The sequence below is a fragment of the Oreochromis aureus genome, linkage group 11 (assembly GCF_013358895.1).
Source record: "Oreochromis aureus strain Israel breed Guangdong linkage group 11, ZZ_aureus, whole genome shotgun sequence".
NCBI classification, from domain to species: domain Eukaryota; kingdom Metazoa; phylum Chordata; class Actinopteri; order Cichliformes; family Cichlidae; genus Oreochromis; species Oreochromis aureus.
Genome location: NC_052952.1, coordinates 15,872,772 through 15,896,886, shown reverse-complemented (window position 1 = coordinate 15,896,886; position 24,115 = coordinate 15,872,772). Strand labels below are relative to the sequence as shown.

At 39.9% G+C, this 24,115-nt stretch overlaps 2 protein-coding genes across 2 annotated transcripts; both read left to right on the top strand.

Annotated features, from left to right (window-relative positions):
* Window positions 1-627: 627 nt before the first annotated feature.
* Window positions 628-3,230, top strand: LOC120442491 (chemokine-like receptor 1). Its single transcript, XM_039618971.1, has 2 exons — window positions 628-729; window positions 1,707-3,230. The coding sequence occupies exon 2, from the start codon at window positions 1,727-1,729 to the stop codon at window positions 2,810-2,812; it is 1,086 nt and encodes a 361-aa protein (XP_039474905.1). The 5' UTR covers window positions 628-729; window positions 1,707-1,726; the 3' UTR covers window positions 2,813-3,230.
* Window positions 3,231-9,866: 6,636 nt separating this feature from the next.
* On the top strand, window positions 9,867-13,564 carry LOC120442811 (chemokine-like receptor 1). Its single transcript, XM_039620091.1, has 3 exons — window positions 9,867-9,924; window positions 10,972-11,067; window positions 12,057-13,564. Exon 3 carries the CDS (start codon window positions 12,077-12,079, stop codon window positions 13,163-13,165), a length of 1,089 nt encoding a protein of 362 aa, XP_039476025.1. The 5' UTR covers window positions 9,867-9,924; window positions 10,972-11,067; window positions 12,057-12,076; the 3' UTR covers window positions 13,166-13,564.
* The last annotated feature ends 10,551 nt before the right edge of the window (window positions 13,565-24,115 follow it).

The following is a 24,115-nucleotide window of genomic DNA, read 5'->3' as shown; positions in this document are numbered from 1 at the left end:
ACTATTTAGTGACATTCTCTTGCCATTTGCTGAAGACATTATAGTTAATAACTTAAAGAACATATGCACATGTTAAGCAGAAATGAGTTGTAATGCAGCATCAGCGGAAGTGTTGTAACTGATACAAAAGAATTTTGTTTCAATTCTGATCTAAGTTAAAAGAAACAGAAAATGAGATTTCACCATACTCGCTCATACGGTCGAATTTTTGTAACTGTTAGAGTGAGCTAAGTTTCCTTTAAATCCCAAATGCAGGGCAGATGTGAGAAAGGTGATGATGATGTTCTGAAGCTCTTAAGAACGTACAAGCTCCAAGTCCAGAAAAAAGGTATGAGATTCTGGACACAGATGGTAAACTGCTGTCAGACCCTAAATAAACATTCCTCTGTTGTTACAGATACTGTTTCAGCTGCTACTCTTTGAGAAGTTGACATATTAGTTACATTTCCACAAGGAGTTTTTTTTTTTTTTTTTTTCATGAGAATATTGTGCAGACACAAGGACAGTTGGCTTTCAGCGTAAGAAGTAGTTTATCAAGATTGCAAAACCGGATGCTGATAAGAGCCCCATACTGTGTCACTGAAAAGAAACGGAGAGATTCAACTTTTAAATGTTGTGCAAACTTCCTGTAGATCTAGTTCTTCATAAGGGGTGACAAATCACCCCTAAACTGCGTTTTATTAATCTGCAGAGGATTCATCAACAGCCAACAAGACAGCTTCACTAAAGGTACTTACTTCATTTTTCACCAAGCATGAAAGATTTCCCAGGAATATTTCTCTAAATATGTATACGTGCTTAAAAAAACCAGTAAATTCATTTTTTTAAACTGTCACATGATGTAAAAACACAAATTTAGTGTTATTTTACAATACTAGTGTGGAATTTCAAGAACAAGGGTGATGTGCAAAGCTGCATCTGAACTACAGAGGGGTAAAGTTGTTGCCATGCAATGAGGATATGGGAAAAAGTTGATGAAAGTAGGTTAAGAAGAGAAGTGATGATCGATGAGCAGCATTATGGCTTCATGCCAAGAAGGAGCACTGCAGATGTAATGTTTGCCTTTAGAATGTAGATGCAAAGTATAAAGAAGGTCAGAATTCATACGGGAGCGGAAGAGGAGTATGTGGACTATGATGATGACTATGATGATATTATGTTCTTTAGTGAGAGGACTGAGCAGGTGGAAGAGAACCTGGAGACGTGACGGTACTCACAGGGTAGAAGGGAAATCTAGAGAAATGTTAGTGTGGCATGGGATTTAGATGGGGTAGCAAAACCAATATGACATGTGCATGGATATATCGGACAAAGGAAGTGTAAGACAGGGGAAAAGAACAAAACCTTACACAAAGTTCCCAGATGTATGTATTATAACATGAACATGCAGAGGTTTGCGTGACAAAGGAGCATGCTCAGCATTGTGTCAGATGACGGCAAATGATCCACTCTGGTGACCCTTAAAGGGTGCAGCAGATAGAAGAAAAATTAAATCACACTTTACAACTTTACTTACAACACTTTATTACAGAAAAAGTGCTTTTTTTTTGAGGATTGCAAACTTGAAAATAATGCCCTTTCATGTTTATGTCTAATTGTCTGAGAGCTATGTTGACACACTGTCTTAGATGAATGTCACCATAGTTTCAGTTTCCTACTAACTTTGACTGGGAAATGAACCTTTTACTTATTGTTTTTCTTTGTAGGTCTAAAGTCAGTGAGGGAGATGGCCACTAACTCTTTCAATCCAATCAATACAACTGCTGCACCTGCTGGAAATGGCTCTAAGAATAGTGACTGTCCTGATGGGCTGATACAGCCTATCAAAATCATGTCTCTCATAATTTATTCTCTGGCCTTTATACTTGGTGTGCTCGGGAATGGAGTGGTTATCTGGGTGACCGGCTTCAAGATGAAGAAAACTGTTAACACAGTTTGGTACCTCAACCTTGCTGTGGCTGACTTCCTCTTCACTGCATTTCTGCCCCTGAGTGTGACTTACACAGCTTTGGATTTGCACTGGCCTTTTGGCAAGTTCATGTGCAAGCTCAACACCATGGTACTTATTCTGAACATGTTTGCCAGTGTCTACATTCTGGTGGTGATCAGTGTGGACAGATGTGTGTCTGTGGTGTGGCCCGTCTGGGCTCAGAACCACCGAAATGCACGCAAGGCATCCTACGTGAGTCTGTGTGTTTGGGTGGTGGCTTTGATTCTCAGTGCACCATACTTCATCTTCAGGGACACTGAGAAAGTTTGTGACAAAATCATCTGCTTCGACAACTATGCTCTTTCTGATGACAATGAAACACCATCTGTGACACAGTTATGGCAATTTCGTTATCAGGCCATGATTATCACACGCTTCCTCCTAGGATTTGTTGTGCCCTTCACTGTCATTGTCTCGTGTTATGCTGTCATAATTCATCGTCTCAGAAGAAACCGCACACTGGCCAGTCAGTCAAGTCGCCCCTTTAAGATCATCGCTGCCATTATTATCACTTTCTTTCTGTGCTGGGCTCCCTTTCACATCATGGCTCTAATTGAGATGGCAAGTTACATGCCAGAATATTCAAGTGAGATATTAGATATCACCAAAATTTGGATACCACTAGCCACCAGTCTGGCCTTTCTCAACAGCTGCCTGAATCCACTTCTGTATGTGTTCATGGGCCAAGTTTTTAAGGATAAAATCCGCAAATCCATCCTGAATGTGCTGGAGAGTGCCTTCCAGGAAGAGGAGACACGCACTCACACTTACACAAAGTCAGTGGACACCAGTCAGAGCCAAGAGTTCAGATTTGAATACTGAGGTATAAGACACCAAATTATGAAACTGTAAAGTATGTGTCAAACATACTTTACAGTTTGTAAAGTTTTTTCACTAGCTGTAGTGGAATCCAGATATGTGACTGATGTAGTAGCGCTAAGCAGATTTGCTGTTGGTGTCTTTGATTCGCAGCTGTGCATTCAGGTTGTTCGTTTTTGGATTTCAAAGAAATTGTAAAATGTGTTTTCAATATATTTAATCACTTATGCTCTTATGCTCAAACTGGGACCTGCTTTTTATAATAATTTTCTAAATTTTTAACAAAATGAACTCTTTGTAAAAGCTCAGTCTATGTACAGAATATAATTTATGTCTTTTTCCACTTTCTTTCTTTTTTTTCTCAGCTATGGTGGAATCAATAAAAGAGGATAATGACAATGATGATCATTCTTTCTTACAATCATTTAAATTATGAGAGTATATTTGGACTTAAGTGGGTTCAAAATATTATTTTTGTATGGTGCATTTATAAATAAATCCTCATGTGTGTATCAATTAATCCCACATCTAATAAGAACAGCTTATCATTATCAAAACACAAATAACGGAACACACTGATTAATACAATATTAACCAGTAGGGGGAGCTGTTTGCATACTAAAACTTCACAAACCACAATCCTGGAAAGAAAAACATGCCACACATGACTGAGTTGCAATTTTTAATAACTCTAATTTAGAAAATCAGACAGTGTGCTCTTTGTTTTGCTTATGTGTCGACTAGACAGGAATTGGATGGTTAAATCACCTATGTGAAGCATAATTATTTTTAGTAGACGACTTATGCTGAAGCAAATTATTATCAAAAGTAGGCAAATGAGTGAAATGGAGTGTGAATTCGGAGAATAGAGATGACATGGAATTATCCTGTGTAAATAAATACACACAACATAAACAAATACATAGAACAGGCACACAGAATCGCTGCCATTCCCCCATATCGCTCTGTAAGAAACACAGTGGTGAGGATTTAGCAAAAAAGCTTGAGAAACTCCCATTAAATTACAGAAGGAAGCCAGAAAAGGGAGTGAGAATGATTGAAAAAGATTGAAAAATGCAAAAAGAAGAAAAAGGGCAATGCTTGAGCTGAAATAAGGAAGGGGTAAAAAATCCGTAAAATCGGTACAAAGAGAAGAGGTCTGACATCAGGGGAAGAGGAATATGACAAAAGACCAATAAACCTCAGAAAAAGACAAAAAAAAAAAAAAAAAATCGGTGGCGGACAATAGCACCTCATCTGTGAGCCTAAGATGAGAAACCCCGCCAAATTTTAAAGTAATATCCAGTAATATCCAGTGGTTTCTGCCAGTTAATAGAGGTGTGAAATGGCATTGAGCCATTCTCTTTTTTTAAGATACAGCACATATTTTTAGTTGGGAATTTATGTTCTTGTCACAGTCAGGCTGCGAAACTGACTGTGTGGATAAAGGAGGTGAACCCAAGCACAGACACTATAAAACAAAACTCAAACTTAACAGAAAACAAGCCGTTTATTAACGCTAGTAAAACAAGAGGTGAAGCTAAACGATAACCTAAACTGGGGAAACTAAAGACAAACACAAAAACAAAACATGAAACTTGATGTGAATACATGGATACAAAGATAGCTGGAAGACGGAAAGAGAACCTGACACTGAACAAAGTAGGACCGAGGACTTAAGTACACAGAGAGATAATGAGGGGGTGGGGAACAGGTGGGAACACAGCTGGGACAAATCAGACCTAACGAGACAAGGGGAAGCAAAACTAGACCCACTGCACATAGGACAGGGACTTTCACAGTAAAACAGGAAACAGAGTGGAATGGAGACATGACAAGACAAGCTTGACAACATGAACAAGAAGACAAGAAACATGACAGAGTAACACAGAAGACCTAAGTGAAACGTAACTAAACTAAAATTAAGGCAACCAAATGATAATCCTATTACTCAAAATTTAAAGGGATAACTTAAGAACTCAAAACGTAAACTGAAAAAGCTGGGTCAGAGACCCAGGATCGTGACAGTACACACCAACAAGGGCCAACTCCAGATGGCCCAAAACAAAACAAGAGACAACCAGCCCCGGGTGGGTGGAAGGGGCCTGGACAGAGGGCATGGGACTAGCCAAAACAAACTGGAGCACCAAATCCAAAAACAAAGGCACACGAGTCCAAAACATAGTTCAGGGGGCCGACCCCGAGGTGGATAGCACAACAGCCTGTAGTGGATTTTTGTATGACATGTATACCTATATATCTAACGTGATGGATTTTTGTACCTATATATCTATCTGAATATGTATATACCGTAACTTTCATGTGGAGTTTTAGGCACGCGGTGGTTTACACACACACACGCATACACACACACACACATGCACACACCCACGTATGCCCACATGCAGCACATTCATGAGGCATATCTCTTACATGGTAGCAGAGATACTAAAAACAACATAATGAAATCACTGTCCTGTATACACACACACTATAAACCTACTTGGAGTGTTTATTTTTATGTAATGCATTTAACTCATATATTTGATGTAGTTAGGTCAAGTATTATTCACATGAATTTCATAAGATTATCACAAAAACTATGCTATTTGCTGTACTAATGTGTGACCTTTGACCATGGTGTGACCTATTGTCAGAAGGCAAATCAAAGGGTTAACCTAGGGGTGTCACTTTGGGCTGGGCCCTCAGCCAGAGCTCTGCCCGAACCCTGGCCCGTACTTGACCCTGCACCTGCTGTTCCTGGGCGCATGGGAAAGTTACTCAGCAGCAGGAGGTGGGACTACTGGTACCTTTAAAAGGGGGCCTGGGAAAGCCCTCGGGGCTTTTTCCTGCTGTCTGTCCGTGGGGTTGGTCCCTACCTGCATGCGCTTACGGCGAACACCCTAGGGGAGCTTTGCTTTTCCTTCTGTTTTGCTGAGCTGCACTGTTCAATAAAACAGCTGGCATAGAACTTTGCTCCTCTCCTGTAATTTTTGTGTTTTTGACTTTAATTGAAAGTGGGAAGCTGAGATCCACCTATTGCTAATCTGAAGAATTACTCTCCATTGTGACAAACACAATTGGGCGACCGAACGAAGGGACAAGGAGTTGGAGGCGTCAGCCGTGGACCATGGGCGTTGTTGCCACTCTGCGCACCCAGAGAGCACCAAGCGGCCGCATAAGATAAGGTAAGCAGAGCTTTTTCTGCATAAAATAATTGGTGCTGTCTGAGTGCTGTCTGAGGGGATTCTGCCTGGGTTCAAGGTACATTTTCGCCTCGCCTTGAAAAAGAACATTAAAAGTGTTCCTTGTAATTGGAGAGTTAAAACTGTTACATTATTAAAATTATTAATATTGGAGACAGGGAAGGAGCGGAGTTTAATGCTGGGATCTATGTGTAACTTTGCTGTGAACCACGGCACGGAAGTGTGTGTGTGGCTGTGAGTGGGAGCTGCTGTATGTGTAAAGAGGTTATCTGTCTTGACCTGTGTTTGGGTTGATGACTGCTGAGCTGTGAGGGAGTGTGCGCTAAGTGGGATCTGTTGCTTTCTGTTTTGTTTTGGGTTATAGCTCTTGGAGGAGTTTGTTCTGTTATTCTTTAGTGTCAAAGCTGAAGGATAGACTTGTTAGTGTGTGTAAGTTGCGCAGAAGTAAAAAGTTGAAAAGTGATGAAAAGTGATGAAAAGTGAAATATATGTCGGCACCCTCAAGGTGGTTACCGCTGGAAACCTAGTTATCCATTTAGATAGATAAGGTGACACAGGCTAACTAGGTTAGCCATTTAATTGGTTAACCTAGTTAACCCAAGTGAATTGCTAGGTAGTCAGGTCTACTCGGGCTTTGGGGGATTTTTGGAGATAAATTCCTAGCCAGTAATGCGGGGACTTGGGGCTCACAGTAGGAATCTGAGGGCATGCGAGTCCACCGGTCTGGACGGGCTAGATGAATTGCGCGCGTCGCTGTATGAAAGGCGACACCTTCGGCCAAAGTGTAAATATGTAAATAGCTGTTATTAACCCTTAAGTATAATCGCTGCTGTAAATATTGCTGACTAGTGATTTAGAGGATAGTTTCTTGTTGCTGTAAATATTGCTTAATACTAATCTATGAATATGACTAATGTATGGCTGTAAATAGGAGTTAAAGGAACACGCGTGAGGGGATGGGTTTTGATTTATAAATTAGAAAAGGGAGAATAGGTAAGGTAATACATTGTTGTAAAGAGATGTTAAATTAGACAAGGTGTTAAATAAATAAATAAATAAACTGAGCAGCTCACTGGGGGACAGAAATTCGGCCGAGGGGGTGTTAAAAGCCATAATTAAATTACGTGAGGGAGATTAGAGAGGGATGTCAGAAAATAACTAGGGCAAGTGAAAGTAAAAAAAAGGAAAATTTACTCTCAAGGTTTGTGTTAAAAGTTGGGAAAAAAGAAAATCATTGTCGAAATTGGGATTAGACGCTTTAATGTCTTGAGTAAGTAGTTACAGGGTTAGATAAAATAAAATTGTGTTGACAAAATTGGAGTAGAGTGGAGTAAATAAGTACTTATTGGTAAAAGAGGGGATAAATAGAATCAGAGGAGTATAAATAATAACGAGGTATAAAAACAGAATAAAATAACTGTAAGGTTATAGAAAAATAGAGCTCTTAAAAAAAGAAGAAGAGGAAAGAAAAGGAAAATATAAGCACTAATACTTGCGAATAACTAAAATAGCAAGAAATAATAATTGAGACTAACAGTAATTCTAAGATATAGCTGAGATAACAGTAACAGAGTGCAAGTGGTGGATGGCACGGCATAAAGTTAATCAAACTGAACTTTAGTATGGAATGAGGCTTGCATAGGATACACATGTGCATCGTTTATCATATCTCCACCATGAAGCCTGCTCGGTCTTCCAGATGAATTTTGACATCCTGCCAAAATGAAATAATTTTCAAATCTTAAGAGACAGAGGAAAAAGGAGACACAGAAACGAAAAAACCCAGTCTTCTTCCATTCTGTGAAATGATTAATAAACTAGCTGAGAGTCAACATGTCTTTATTCCAAGGTCTATATTAGATTATTGATTGTTTTACTCTTATTGAAGTTAAGAATAAGAACATAACTGACCGATTAGGACTTTCCATGAGAAGTCAACATCTTTGTTGTTTTTTTTTTTCATTTTAAAAGTCTTTGGAGGTGAATGAAGGACAGTACATGAACTGAGGAGAAGGGGAGTGCAGGCTGAGCAGGTGAAAGAGCAGGGAGGGATTGACTAAAAGGAATGGTGCTTGAGAGGTGGTGCACAGCAGGTAGGTGCTTTGTCATGAAGCAATGTGAGTGTGGAAACGGGAATCGGTAGATTCCTGATGAGCGAGCTGGGTGACATTCAAGGGAGAGTCTAGGAACACAGAAGAACATGTTAGCATAGTGAAGATCATAAAGAACAAAACCAGAAAGCTGGTTTGAAAATGTCTAATTACCAACTGTGGGTGAGTTATTGTAAAGGACCAGTTACAATAAGGGTTTTAAATGTGTACAAGCATGTTTCTAAAATCATGTAAATATGTGAATTAATCGCTTGTTTGTCCACTTTAACAAGTCCAATGACAGTGGGCAGCTGGAGTCACATTAAAGGGATGATATTGGAAAGATTGCTTTTATCACCTCTCGTTACAGTTATATATTTTAAATACTTGTGTAAAATCAAACAATTTCACATTAGCATTCAAACTAATGCCTTGCATGATACAAAGTTGGTATAGTTTACTTTTACATTTAAATGTGTCAAATAAGCAAGAAATTAAGAAATCAGGAAGTGGACAAATGCTTTTTTTTTTCATTGCACTGTATATATCTAACCAGTAGAGGGAGTCTTTACACTTTTGCTTTACTGATATAGTGCAGCATTCTTGAGAAGAAGACATGAGCACAGAGTGACTGATTTGCAGCTTTGAATGATGTAATTGCAGCAACATGCTTGGGTAGTCAGTATTTTCCTATCTTTTTGTCACTGCAAGTGTATTCTTGTCAAGAAGTCAGACGGCAGGTAAATAAGTGTAGTTTGATAAGCTATTTTATATAATAAAAGTCAGTTACTACTAGTATCTTTTACATAGTTTGGTCTTTTTCCTTTTTTCTTTTCTTCCTCCCATCTTTTTTTAATTGTTTAGTTGCTTTGTGTCATAAAGAAAAGCACTTTTGGTCCGAGTCTCATAGAAATCAAGGTGTCAAAGTGTTTGACTATTATTCAGTTAATAAAACAGAGATAGGCAAAGGTTAACCCTCTCACGTCTAAGTCAACATCAGCGATGACCTTAACTCTAGCTCTGAATCCTAACCCCGACCTTCATGTTTTATAGGAATTCTAAATAATCTTTCTTTCTTGTTCCACTGATTGAGAACTGGTTAAAGAAAATGGATGGATGGATTATCATGTAAATGTCCCACTCAAAGTTAAACTGCAAACTCACATAGAATCAACTCTAGCTCCAGGGATATCAATACAATATACCTCAAATTGAGCTGTAGGTGGCAGGGGAGTAATTCATGTTGATTTGATTTGATAGACAGAGATAAAATATATAGCCAAATGTATGTGGCAAGCACAAGTATGTTGTGTTTTTTTGTTGTTGTTTTTTTTTTTTTACTTCCACCAAGGGTTCAGCAGCAGCTGCTCCATCTTCTTCTGGACCACTGAGTATTTGGCTCAAAGTACTCAGAGACATTTCATGTAGCAGTCTATATAGATATACATTTTTTTTTTTTAAGTTCGCTGTTTAGCTTCTACATTTTTATTTCAAGGACTATTTAGTGACATTCTCTTGCCATGAAGACATTATAGTTAATAACTTAAAGAACATATGCACATGTTAAGCAGAAATGAGTTGTAATGCAGCATCAGCGGAAGTGTTGTAACTGATACAAAAGAATTTTGTTTCAATTCTGATCTAAGTTAAAAGAAACAGAAAATTAGATTTCACCATACTCGCTCATACGGTCGAATTTTTGTAACTGTTAGAGTGAGCTAAGTTTCCTTTAAATCCCAAATGCAGGGCAGATGTGAGAAAGGTGATGATGATGTTCTGAAGCTCTTAAGAACGTACACGCTCCAAGTCCAGAAAAAAGGTATGAGATTCTGGACACAGATGGTAAACTGCTGTCAGACCCTAAATAAATATTCCTCTGTTGTTACAGATACTGTTTCAGCTGCTACTCTTTGAGAAGTTGACATATTAGTTACATTTCCACAAGGAGTTTTTTTTTTTTCATGAGAATATTGTGCAGACACAAGAAAAGGACAGTTGGCTTTCAGCGTAAGAAGTAGTTTATCAAGATTGCAAAACCGGATGCTGATAAGAGCCCCATACTGTCACTGAAAAGAAATAGAGAGATTCAAATTTTAATTGTTGTGCAAACTTCCTGTAGATCTAGTTCTTCATAAGGGGTGACATATCATCCATAAACTGCGTTTTATTAATCTGCAGTGAATTCGTCCACAAAAAAGAGCTTTACTAAATTACTAAATAACATATTTGTAGAACTGCAGATACATCAGGTATTTTTCTATGAACCTGAAGAACTTGAAAAATCACTTATCTTGAACATAATGTATTTTTATGTTTCTTGGCCCTAGTGGACAAATCTATAAAGTCTATACATGTTAATATTATTGACTGTTATGTGTTATTAGGGTTGGCAAAAAATTCATGAAGATGCTCTTCTTCCACCTGAATCCAACCAAAAATAAAAACAAAAAAGAAGAAAAGACAAACAAAATACACACCCAGGGCATAGGGACAATGAGTTAGAAAGTGCATATTATACTTTTATTTACTGAATTATATTATATGCTACTGATTGTGGAAACACATTGGTTTTCCTCAGAATATTTCATGACTTGATACTCACCAAACACAAGGTTGAGACAGTGTTAGGAAAGAAAATTGAGTTAAATTGCAAAACGGGGTGCTGATAGCTGGGTTACGCTATGGCCCTTTCACAAGAATATATATTAGATGTCTTTTGCTTTCAGAAAGATAATGCTGTATTCTTGATGCAATATGTTGCGGTCCAAATTGAAGGCATTGCAAACCCTCACGCTCCCAACCGCCATCTAACGCTCTCTCATGTTTTAACTTTTACAAACTTCCTGTGGATTTGCATGTTTATCAGCAGTGACATACACCCCCACACCTAAGCTGTCAGAGTTGGATCAGACATTCTTCTGCAGAGGATTCATCAACAGCCAACAAGACAGCTTCACTAAAGGTACTTACCTCATTTTTCACCAAGCATGAAAGATTTCCCAGGAATATTTCTCTAAATATGTATACGTGCTTAAAAAACCCAGTAAATTCATTTTTTTTAAACTGTCACATGATGTAAAAACACAAATTTAGTGTTATTTTACAGTACTAGTGTGGAATTTCAAGAACAAGGGTGATGTGCAAAGCTGCATCTGAACTACAGAGGGGTAAAGTTGTTGCCATGCAATGAGGATATGGGAAAAAGTTGATGAAAGTAGGTTAAGAAGAGAAGTGATGATCGATGAGCAGCATTATGGCTTCATGCCAAGAAGGAGCACTGCAGATGTAATGTTTGCCTTGAGAATGTAGATGGAAAGTATAAAGAAGGTCAGAATTCATACGGGAGCGGAAGAGGAGTATGTGGACTATGATGATGACTATGATGATATTGTGTTCTTTAGTGAGAGGACTGAGCAGGTGGAAGAGAACCTGGAGACGTGACGGTACTCTCAGGGTAGAAGGGAAATCTAGAGAAATGTTGTTAGTGTGGCATGAGAGTGGCATGGGATTCAGATGGGGTAGCAAAACCAATATGACATGTGCATGGATATATTGGACAAAGGAAGTGTAAGACAGGGGAAAAGAACAAAACCTTACACAAAGTTCCCAGATGTATGTATTATAACATGAACATGCAGAGGTTTGCGTGACAAAGGAGCATGCTCAGCATTGTGTCAGATGACGGCAAATGATCCACTCTGGTGACCCTTAAAGGGTGCAGCAGAAGAAAAATTAAATCACACTTTACAACTTTACTTACAACACTTTATTACAGAAAAAGTGTGCTTTTTTTTGAGGATTGCAAATTTGAAAATAATGCCCTTTCATGTTTGTGTCTAATTGTCTGAGAGCTATGTTGACACACTGTCTTAGATGAATGTCACCATAGTTTCAGTTTCCTACTAACTTTGACTGGGAAATGAACCTTTTACTTATTGTTTTTCTTTGTAGGTCTAAAGTCAGTGAGGGAGATGGCCACTAACTCTTTCAATCCAATCAATACAACTGCTGCACCTGATGGAAATGGCTCTAAGAATAGTTACTGTCCTGTTGGGCTGATACAGCCTATCAAAATCATGTCTCTCATAATTTATTCCCTGGCCTTTATACTTGGTGTGCTCGGGAATGGAGTGGTTATCTGGGTGACCGGCTTCAAGATGAAGAAAACTGTTAACACAGTTTGGTACCTCAACCTTGCTGTGGCTGACTTCCTCTTCACTGCATTTCTGCCCCTGAATGTGACTTACACAGCTTTGGATTTAGACTGGCTTTTTGGCAAGTTCATGTGCAAGCTCAACACCGTGGTACTTATTCTGAACATGTTTGCCAGTGTCTACATTCTGATGGTGATCAGTGTGGACAGATGTGTGTCAGTGGTGTGGCCCGTCTGGGCTCAGAACCACCGAAATGTACGCAAGGCATCCTACGTGAGTCTGTGTGTTTGGGTGGTGGCTTTGATTCTCAGTGCTCCATACTTCATCTTCAGGGACACTGAGAAAGTTTGTGACAAAATCCTCTGCTTCGACAACTATGCTCTTTCTGATGACTATGAAACACCATCTGTGAAACAGTTATGGCAATTTCGTCTTCAGGCCATGACTATCACGCGCTTCCTCCTAGGATTTGTTGTGCCCTTCACTGTCATTGTCTCGTGTTATGCTGTCATAATTCATCGTCTCAGAAGAAACCGCACACTGGCCAGTCAGTCAAGTCGCCCCTTTAAGATCATCGCTGCCATTATTATCACTTTCTTTCTGTGCTGGGCTCCCTTTCACATCATGAGACTAATTGAGATGGCAAGTCACATGCCAGAATATTCAAGTGAGATATTAGATGATATCATTGCAATTGGGATGCCAATAGCCACCAGTCTGGCCTTTCTCAACAGCTGCCTGAATCCACTTCTGTATGTGTTCATGGGCCAAGATTTTAAACATAAAGTCCGCAAATCCATCCTGAATGTGCTGGAGAGTGCCTTCCAGGAAGAGGAGACACGCAGTCACACTTACACAAAGTCAGTGGACACCAGTCAGAGCCAAGAGTTCCGATTTGAATACTGAGGTATAAGACACCAAATTATGAAACTAAAGTATGTGTCAAACATACTTTACAGTTTGTAAAGGTTTTTCACTAGCTGTAGTGGAATCCAGATATGTGACTGATGCAGTAGCGCTAAGCAGACTTGCTGTTGGTGTCTTTGATTCGCAGCTGTGCATTCAGATTGTTCGTTTTTGGATTTCAAAGAAATTGTAAAATGTGTTTTCAATATATTTAATCACTTATATCCTTATGCTCAAACTAGCACCTGCTTTTTATAATAATTTTCTAAATTTTTAACAAAATGAACTCTTTGTAAAAGCTCAGTCTATGTACAGAATATAATTTGTCTTTTTCCACTTTCTTTCTTTTTTTCTCAGCTATGGTGGAATCAATAAAAGAGGATAATGACAATGATGATCATTCTTTCTTACAATCATTTAAATTATGAGAGTATATTTGGACTTAAGTGGGTTCAAAATATTATTTTTGTATGGTGCATTTATAAATAAATCCTCATGTGTGTATCAATTAATCCCACATCTAATAAGAACAGCTTATCATTATCAAAAAACAAATAACGGAACACACTGATTAATACAATATTAACCAGTAGGGGGAGCTGTTTGCATACTAAAACTTCACAAACCACAATCCTGGAAAGAAAAACATGCCACACATGACTGAGTTGCAATTTTTAATAACTCTAATTTAGAAAATCAGACAGTGTGCTCTTTGTTTCGCTTATGTGTCGACTAGACAGGAATTGGATGGTTAAATCACCTATGTGAAGCATAATTATTTTTAGTAGACTTATGCTGAAGCAAATTATTATCAAAAGTAGGCAAATGAGTAAAATGGAGTGTGAATTCGGAGAATAGAGATGACATGGAATTATCCTGTGTAAATAAATACACACAACATAAACAAATACATAGAACAGGCACACAGAATCGCTGCCATTCCCCCATATCGCTCTGTAAGAAACACAGTGGTGAGGATTTAGCAAAAAAGCTTGAGAAACTCCCATTAAATTACAGAAGGAAGCCAGAAAAGGGAGTGAGAATGATTGAAAAAGATTGAAAAATGCAAAAAGAAGAAAAAGGGCAATGCTTGAGCTGAAATAAGGAAGGGGCAAAAAATCCGTAAAATCGGTACAAAGAGAAGAGGTCTGACATCAGGGGAAGAGGAATATGACAAGAGACCAATAAACCTCAGAAAAAGACAAAAAAAAAAAAAAAAATCGGTGGCGGACAATAGCACCTCATCTGTGAGCCTAAGATGAGAAACCCCGCCAAATTTTAAAGTAATATCCAGTAATATCCAGTGGTTTCTGCCAGTTAATAGAGGTGTGAAATGGCATTGAGCCCTTCTCTTTTTTTAAGATACAGCACATATTTTTAGTTGGGAATTTATGTTCTTGTCACAGTCAGGCTGCGAAGCTGACTGTGTGGATAAAGGAGGTGAACCCAAGCACAGACACTATAAAACAAAACTCAAACTTAACAGAAAACAAGCCGTTTATTAACGCTAGTAAAACAAGAGGTGAAGCTAAACGATAACCTAAACTGGGGAAACTAAAGACAAACACAAAAACAAAACATGAAACTTGATGTGAATACATGGATACAAAGATAGCTGGAAGACGGAAAGAGAACCTGACACTGAACAAAGTAGGACCGAGGACTTAAGTACACAGAGAGATAATGAGGGGGTGGGGAACAGGTGGGAACACAGCTGGGACAAATCAGACCTAACGAGACAAGGGGAAGCAAAACTAGACCCACTGCACATAGGACAGGGACTTTCACAGTAAAACAGGAAACAGAGTGGAATGGAGACATGACAAGACAAGCTTGACAACATGAACAAGAAGACAAGAAACATGACAGAGTAACACAGAAGACCTAAGTGAAACGTAACTAAACTAAAATTAAGGCAACCAAATGATAATCCTATTACTCAAAATTTAAAGGGATAACTTAAGAACTCAAAACGTAAACTGAAAAAGCTGGGTCAGAGACCCAGGATCGTGACAGTACACACCAACAAGGGCCAACTCCAGATGGCCCAAAACAAAACAAGAGACAACCAGCCCGGGTGGGTGGAAGGGGCCTGGACAGAGGGCATGGGACTAGCCAAAACAAACTGGAGCACCAAATCCAAAACAAAGGCACACGAGTCCAAAACATAGTTCAGGGGCCGACCCGAGGTGGATAGCACAACAGCCTGTAGTGGATTTTTGTATGACATGTATACCTATATATCTAACGTGATGGATTTTTGTACCTATATATCTATCTGAATATGTATATACCGTAACTTTCATGTGGAGTTTTAGGCACGCGGTGGTTTACACACACACACACACACGCACACACACACACGCACACACCCACGTATGCCCACATGCAGCACATTCATGAGGCATATCTCTTACATGGTAGCAGAGATACTAAAAACAACATAATGAAATCACTGTCCTGTATACACACACACTATAAACCTACTTGGAGTGTTTATTTTTATGTAATGCATTTAACTCATATATTTGATGTAGTTAGGTCAAGTATTATTCACATGAATTTCATAAGATTATCACAAAAACTATGCTATTTGCTGTACTAATGTGTGACCTTTGACCATGGTGTGACCTATTGTCAGAAGGCAAATCAAAGGGTTAACCTAGGGGTGTCACTTTGGGCTGGGCCCTCAGCCAGAGCTCTGCCCGAACCCTGGCCCGTACTTGACCCTGCACCTGCTGTTCCTGGGCGCGTGGGAAAGTTACTCAGCAGCAGGAGGTGGGACTACTGGTACCTTTAAAGGGGGCCTGGGAAAGCCCTCGGGGCTTTTTCCTGCTGTCTGTCCGTGGGGTTGGTCCCTACCTGCATGCGCTTACGGCGAACACCCTAGGGGAGCTTTGCTTTTCCTTCTGTTTTGCTGAGCTGCACTGTTCAATAAAACAGCTGGCATAGAACTTTGCTCCTCTCCTGTAATTTTTGTGTTTTGACTTTAATTGAAAGTGGGAAGCTGAGATCCACCTATTGCTAATCTGAAGAATTACTCTCCATTGTGACAAACACAATTGGGCGACCCGAACGAAGGGACAAGGAGTTGGGCGTCAGCCGTGGACCTTAGGCGTTGTTGCCACTCTGCGCACCCAGAGAGCACCAAGCGGCCGCATAAGATAAGGTAAGCAGAGCTTTTTCTGCATAAAATAATTGGTGCTGTCTGAGTGCTGTCTGAGGATTCTGCCTGGGTTCAAGGTACATTTTCGCCTCGCCTTGAAAAAGAACATTAAAAGTGTTCCTTGTAATTGGAGAGTTAAAACTGTTACATTATTAAAATTATTAATATTGGAGACAGGGAAGGAGCGGAGTTTAATGCTGGGATCTATGTGTAACTTTGCTGTGAACCACGGCACGGAAGTGTGTGTGTGGCTGTGAGTGGGAGCTGCTGTATGTGTAAAGAGGTTATCTGTCTTGACCTGTGTTTGGGTTGATGACTGCTGAGCTGTGAGGGTGTGCGCTAAGTGGGATCTGTTGCTTTCTGTTTTGTTTTGGGTTATAGCTCTTGGAGGAGTTTGTTCTGTTATTCTTTAGTGTCGAAGCTGAAGGATAGACTTGTTAGTGTGTGTAAGTTGCATGAAGTAAAAAGTTGAAAAGTGATGAAAAGTGATGAAAAGTGAAATATATGTCGGCACCCTCAAGGTGGTTACCGCTGGAAACCTAGTTATCCATTTAGATAGATAAGGTGACACAGGCTAACTAGGTTAACCATTTAATTGGTTAACCTAGTTAACCCAAGTGAATTGCTAGGTAGTCAGGTCTACTCGGGCTTTGGTGGATTTTTGGAGATAAATTCCTAGCCAGTAATGCGGGGACTTGGGGCTCACAGTAGGAATCTGAGGGCATGCGAGTCCACCGGTCTGGACGGGCTAGATGAATTGCGCGCGTCACTGTATGAAAGGCGACACCTTCGGCCAAAGTGTAAATATGTAAATAGCTGTTATTAACCCTTAAGTATAATCGCTGCTGTAAATATTGCTGACTAGTAATTTAGAGGATAGTTTCTTGTTGCTGTAAATATTGCTTAATACTAATCTATGAATATGACTAAGGAACACGCGTGAGGGGATGGGTTTTGATTTATAAATTAGAAAAGGGAGAATAGGTAAGGTAATACATTGTTGTAAAGAGATGTTAAATTAGACAAGGTGTTAAATAAATAAATAAATAAACTGAGCAGCTCACTGGGGGACAGAAATTCGGCCGAGGGGGTGTTAAAAGCCATAATTAAATTACGTGAGGGAGATTAGAGAGGGATGTCAGAAAATAACTAGGGCAAGTGAAAGTAAAAAAAAGGAAAATTTACTCTCAAGGTTTGTGTTAAAAGTTGGGAAAAAAGAAAATCATTGTCGAAATTGAGATTAGACGCTTTAATGTCTTGAGTAAGTAGTTACAGGGTTAGATAAAATAACATTGTGTTGACAAAATTGGAGTAGAGTGGAGTAAATAAGTACTTATTGGTAAAAGAGGGGATAAATAGAATCAGAGGAGTATAAATAATAACGAGGTATAAAAACAGAATAAAATAACTGTAAGGTTATAGAAAAATAGAGCTCTTAAAAAAAGAAGAAGAGGAAAGAAAAGGAAAATATAAGCACTAATACTTGCGAATAACTAAAATAGCAAGAAATAATAATTGAGACTAACAGTAATTCTAAGATATAGCTGAGATAACAGTAACAGAGTGCAAGTGGTGGATGGCATGGCATAAAGTTAATCAAACTGAACTTTAGTATGGAATGATTTAAAAAAAAAAATAAAAAAAATAAAAAAAACTATTGATTAACCTATTTGCATGGAATGGTGTGTATGGAAAATAGCTGGTAAAAGGTGGTGAATGCACAGCTGATCAACTTGAGGCTCTGGCGACCGTTTCGCGTATTTACAATAAAGATCTGTAAAAGGATCTGGCAGGGGCGATTTTAGCCCATTTTTGGGGGTGCTTCAGCACCCCCAAAATGAATCAAAGCACCCCCAAAGATTTCTTACCTTTTTTTGACCATATTTGCTATTTGTGTGACACACTACTAAAAATATAAAAAGTATACAGTACTTGGTTGAGACGGAACATTTTAACAACAAAAGTATAGATAACCCCTCCCCCCTCCCAAAATGGTTTGTTCCAGCTCGCCCCACTCTGGCTCTAGGGTCGTTGCTGCCACAGCGATGGTAGCTGAGACGCAGCGGAGCGGAGGTGGAGTGCCTGGATTAAAACAGGACATATTAGCAGCATTTAACCTTCAGTTACCCTTTATGTAGTTAGATAGGAGTCATGTTTCTTTTTAGCTGAAAAACCTTACACCCAGGTAACCTGCAGTGTTGAAAACGTGTTTTCCAATGATGTTCGCTACCCTACAATCCGTCCTACTCTGTAGTAAATTCAGCCACATTTGACCGTCCTGTTGCTCCCATTGAAATGTATACAGCCTATTTAAAATCTAAAACTTAAAATTGTCCGTAGCCTGCTGTTGTTACCACTGTCCTGTTTGAAATGGATACTAACTAGCTAACTGACTGAATGCCCATTAACCTTATAAGTCCTGTTGTGTGTGTGTTTGTGTTTGTGTACAGAGAGACAGCCAGGTTCATAATGGATATAAGGAAGTTTTTTCAAAAACAGGAGCCACATTCAGGCAAAAGTGTAAGAACAAATGATCCATCAATAAATGATCATGTTGGATCAGTGTTTCAATATTTTATATCTTTTATTAGATGTTCGTGTGGTTTGGTTATTTGCCTTTTGGTTGAAAGTACACTGAGAGAGGACTTTTCATTAGTGATCTTAATAAATTTCTTTTTCATATTAATGTAATTTTTTCATCTAATTGAATACAATCTATTTGTGTATGATTGTCAGTCCAAAGAGGCAGAGAGGAAAGAGGGGAACCTGCGGAGAAAGTACAAGGTCAGGAAGAACCAGGTAAGAAAACAGACAGGGAACAGAAACTGTTAAACTGACAAAGAGAAAAAAACCTGATTTTACTCATACAGTCTGGAAGTTGTGTCCTCCCTATATTAAAGCTGCTATACAGAATCTGCAAAACAAACTGGGTTGAAACATTTTTGACCCTCTTTAACAACATTCCAACATAACATTATCATTGATTGGGGAGATTAAAATTAATGATATATTTTTATGTGGTTCAGCCACAACTCTACTAAAACCTCAGCCAATAATAGGTAGGCCAACTTTTGGACTGTCCAGTTGTCTCAGTATGACTGCCGCATACAGACTTATCGGGCAGAGAAACACTTATCAGTGTTTCTCAAACTTTTACAGTGTGTACCACCTGAGAAAAAAATGTCAAGCTCTCCCAAGTACCACTATGAAAGCATGAAACTCATAAATCTTACAACACAAAATTAGTATTATTAAATTAGTCAAATTAGTATCTGCAGTAAAGATTTTTTCATACATTGTATACATTCTACCACAGGCAAAGTTGCCTCCATTTTTATAGCTTTTTATTAATATTTTGTAATAATTTATTCTGTTTTGGGAGTGTTTTTTATGTATCTGTATTATATTATACATACACATTAAAAGTGAATCTCTGTCCAAAACATGCACTCAGTTTACTTCTTACTCACTATGAGCATCATTTAAATAACCTTTATCAGATTTGATGGTTTTGTTACAGACTTTAAAAAAGTGTTTTGCTTTTCTTTCACAAATGTGGGGGTTGTGTTAAAATGTACAAAACAGTGATGTCATGTTTTGTGACGAGGACCCAGGCAGAGAGAGACTTCATGAATTTAAGAATCTTATGATTTAATAAAGAAATTTGCAGACTTGCACAGAGATGGTAAAATTATGATGACTGATAGCGGAGATGAAGACAACAGACGATGAGGACAGGGAGGAACAGGGGTTTAAATGCACCAAGGAGACAGTCAGAGGGAACTCGGGACAACTGGAGACATTTAAGGATGCATGGACTCACAGAGACAGGGAAGAAGTCTCATCATGACGTGTAAAGTTTATCTTGCCTGGCTCGGCAGCTCTCTGGGTGCTCAGCACCCCCAAAGCTCTGATCCTAGAATCGCCCCTGGGATCTGGTGTTCAAAACAGAAATAAAAAAACGGGCTGGCCCAGTGTGGGGCGGATTGTGTGGGACTTCCCTGTGCCGTTGCCATAGCAACAATAAGCCAGTGCTTGCTTGGGAGTGCTGGGGAGAAAAGTAAGAAGTAACAGATTTGTGACTGTGTCCTGACATTCCCAGAGGAGGAGACCATAGTGAGAAAATAGATAAGCTTGCTGGTTCAATAAGCCACAAACATAACATCTCATCCAAATTTAGTTGAGAGAAGTCTTAAAAATCAATAAATAATAAATATACAAATAAAATAAGATACATAGAAAAATATTTATTTTCGGGTGTGTGATTGTGATACATGGGAGTCAGTCAGAGCAAAGAAAGTGGGGCAGGTTATAGCCCTAAGGACCGGGTGATAAAACGACACCCGAGTCAAAGGAGGAGGATTTTAAAATGTATGCGTAAGTGGCATAGTAGAACATCAGGGGCACATCAGTGGCCCCCAAATGGTACCTTTAACATGGCATGTTGTGAAGAGGTGGAGCTAAGCATACATAAGAAAATGGCTACGACCTCCAAAAAAGCTGTAAGCAAGAAAATAAAAGGTTAAAGGAGCGAGAGGTTTTGGGGTGGTTTAGACAAGAGGGGGCTAAATTGAGGCAGAAGCTTGTGGAAAATAAAAGTGTGCTGTCAAAAGGGAAAAATGAGATGCCGGAGTCATCACAGGTGTCTCCGTCGGCCCCTTTGTGGCCAGAGAGGCCTCCACCACACATACACACAAATCAGCATTCACAAGCGGGCCAGTATCCTCTGAGAGACATGTCCTCTGAGCAAGCTGTAATTAGTGATGGCACACAAGATGTGGACTGTGAATTAACAGGAAGACTCACTGTCACCCTAAAGGATAAGCGCAATGGCGTTGAAGGAGAGAATTGGAGACATGATGGAGAAGAAAGTGAGTGTTCCACTGGCACCTGTTATTCTGATGAAGTTGAACCTTGGTATATGACAGAGCTGAGTCGCAACAAGGCCACATCTCCACCTGGGAATAAAAATGCAGCAGAGTCAGCAGCACCTCAGACTCAGGAAATGCAACACCCCCTAACCAAAAGAGATAAGCTACACGAAACACAGCAACAAAGCGAACAGGCTTCACATCGAAAAGAATTAAACACTCCAGTCCTGCTAGAAGAGACACTTGTACGGCTGGATCAGCTGATAAATAGACATTCACAGGGATTAAGGGATCAGGAGAAGACAAAGCATGTGAAGCATCACACCATTGAGGCCCCTGTACCAGGACAGGTAGGGCCCACAACCAGGAGAATAGAATTGGTGGGAACAATAACAGATAATCCTCCCCGAGGAAAGGAGACAGCCGCATCTGCATGTTTCTCACCTCATGATACTGTTTCAAATCGGCCTTTGTTGACAGATATGACAGGCCTACAAGACGCCATTTCCAGGGGTCAGCCGGTGGAAAGGAGAGAGAACGAAGGCCATGTGAGGGAGGAGGACAGAGGAATGTGGCTGCGGAGTGAAAGGATGGTGCACAGAGCGAGCACTCTGCCACATGATTTTCAAAGTCATAAGGATTTGGAAGGAGCATGGCTGGAGCAGTGGGGTGATGAGGGGTATGGAGCCCCTATGTGCCCTGTCATGAAGAAAGGAGGGGTCTCAACATATGTGCCTTGGTCATTTATGGACATGGTGGGACTGGCTGAGAGACTGCCTGACCTTTCACAAGGGGCGGGCAAATGGATAACAGCACTCGAGGAGAGTACAGCTGGAGTGACCCTGGCCTTGGGAGATATTAAAGCCCTCCTAATGAAGGTAGTCGGCAAGCATGCAACATAAACATCTTTGAAAACACTAAACTGGGTCGAGCTTGCCAAAGCAATCTGCTGGATGATGTAAATATGGGGATGCATCGTACTGTGTTGTGGGAGGCGTTGAGGAAACAATATCCTGATGATGGAGACCCTTCTAATTTAGAGGGGGAGGTTTTGAAGGATGAGGAGTGTCCCTCTAAGTGGCTGCATGTATTTCAGCGCAAGTGGAAGGATGAGACGGGAAGCAAGTGATACCCCTCACCCAGCCAGTTCCAATGATGGTAGAAGGAAAATCAATTGTTGCACCTTTGTTGTATTCAGCCGACACCCCAATCAATCTTATGGGAAGAGATATTTTGTGCCCTTTAAAAGCAAAAATAATGTGCACCCCTGATGGACTGTATGTGGATTTTCCACAGGAAAAAACAGATAGAATGATGCCAACTCAAACTGAAAAAGAGGTTGAACGTCTGATGCAGCCTCTAGTCTAGTGGCTGCAGCTAACACCTGAAGAATCCATGCTGAAGCAGGAAAGAACAAAGTGGAAAATCTGGGTGCAGACACAGATGGGTGAAGTGGAGGAAGTCCGGCTGCCGTTACATTGCACATTGCTCTTCGACGGAAATCACCGTTTTAAGGATTATGAAGCCTGTTGGGATGAACTGCTTAACAAAAAGCCATTCCTCATAACTAGTGAAGACATTTACATTGGCCCACAAGGAGCTGCAGCAGTAGTAACCCTCCCTGATGAACTAAAGGACTGGTTTCAAGTGCAAAACTCTGTGCGGCATATCACTCTTTTGATTGCTTAGGGACATGAATCTCATGAGTTGGGGCCTATGATAAAGCAGGCTCTGCAGGTTCCAGAATGGGAGCCTACAGAGATTAAATTAATTCACCTATCCAAAGATTGACAGTTTGTCAGAATTTCTATGAAAAATAGTGATGAGAGCGTTGCAACTAAAGTAATGCTAAATGAAAGGCCTGTTATTCTAATGCCTTTGTCTGCAGAACACGAGCACTTGCTGAAGCAGGTTCCTGCCCAGCTGTGGTCCATGAGCAAGACTGATGTGGGGAAAGTAAAGTCAGCTCAACCAGTAAAAGTAAAACTGAAGCCTGAAATTAAGTTGCCATACATTAAGCAATATCCACTCAAGCCACATGCCACTGAAGGTATCAAACCTATAATTGAGGGGTTGGAAAAGGCTGGTGTATTAATTAAAGCAACCAGCCCATGTAACACACCTATCTGTCCAATTCAGAAGCCAAATTCTAAAGATTACAGATTGGTGCATGATCTCAGGGCTATTAACGCTATAGTAGAATCTGAAACACCTGTTGTTCCCAACCCCCACACATTGCTTTCCAACATTCCACCTGACACACGGTGGTATACAGTAATTGATTTGTGTTCAGCTTTTTTCAGCATCCCATTGCACTCTGACTCTCAGTATCTTTTTGCCTTCACATACCAGAATCAGCAGTATGTATACACATGTCTTCCACAAGGGTTCACTCAGAGCCCTAGTATTTTTAATCGGGTTTTAGCCCAAGATTTGCAACACTTAAGTGTCCCAAGTGTTGTTTTGCAGTACGCTGATGATCTGTTAATCTGTAGTCCAACTAAGGAGCAGTGTGAGAGAGATTCTATTGCTGTCTTATCCGTATTGGCGGAGGGAGGACACAAAGTGAGTAAAGATAAAATTCAGTTCTGCCAACAATCAGTGGAATATTTAGGAAGACAGCTGAGAGGAGAGAAAAAACTATGTTGTGGCGATGACCTCTGGCTGAGGCGTGGCAGGACCAGCAGGTGCAGAGACCTCTGGCTGTATGGCAGGATGCTGGACAGGCTCGGCTGAGCCTCCAGGTGGCGTGGCAGGATGCTCGAAAGATTGTCCTGGGTTTTTTTTGTATAGACTTTTGTAGGGTTACTGAAGTTGGACTAGCTGGTATATAATGATGTGCTACGTGATTGCTAGCAACACAGCTATGTTAGCGTAACATAAACACAGTGAAGCTGAAGAATGAATGCTAAA

Excerpts from the sequence above, each read along its gene's own strand:
- LOC120442491 (XM_039618971.1), top strand. The coding sequence starts at position 1,727 with ATGGCCACTAACTCTTTCAATCCAATCAATACAACTGCTGCACCTGCT.
- LOC120442811 (XM_039620091.1), top strand. The coding sequence starts at position 12,077 with ATGGCCACTAACTCTTTCAATCCAATCAATACAACTGCTGCACCTGAT.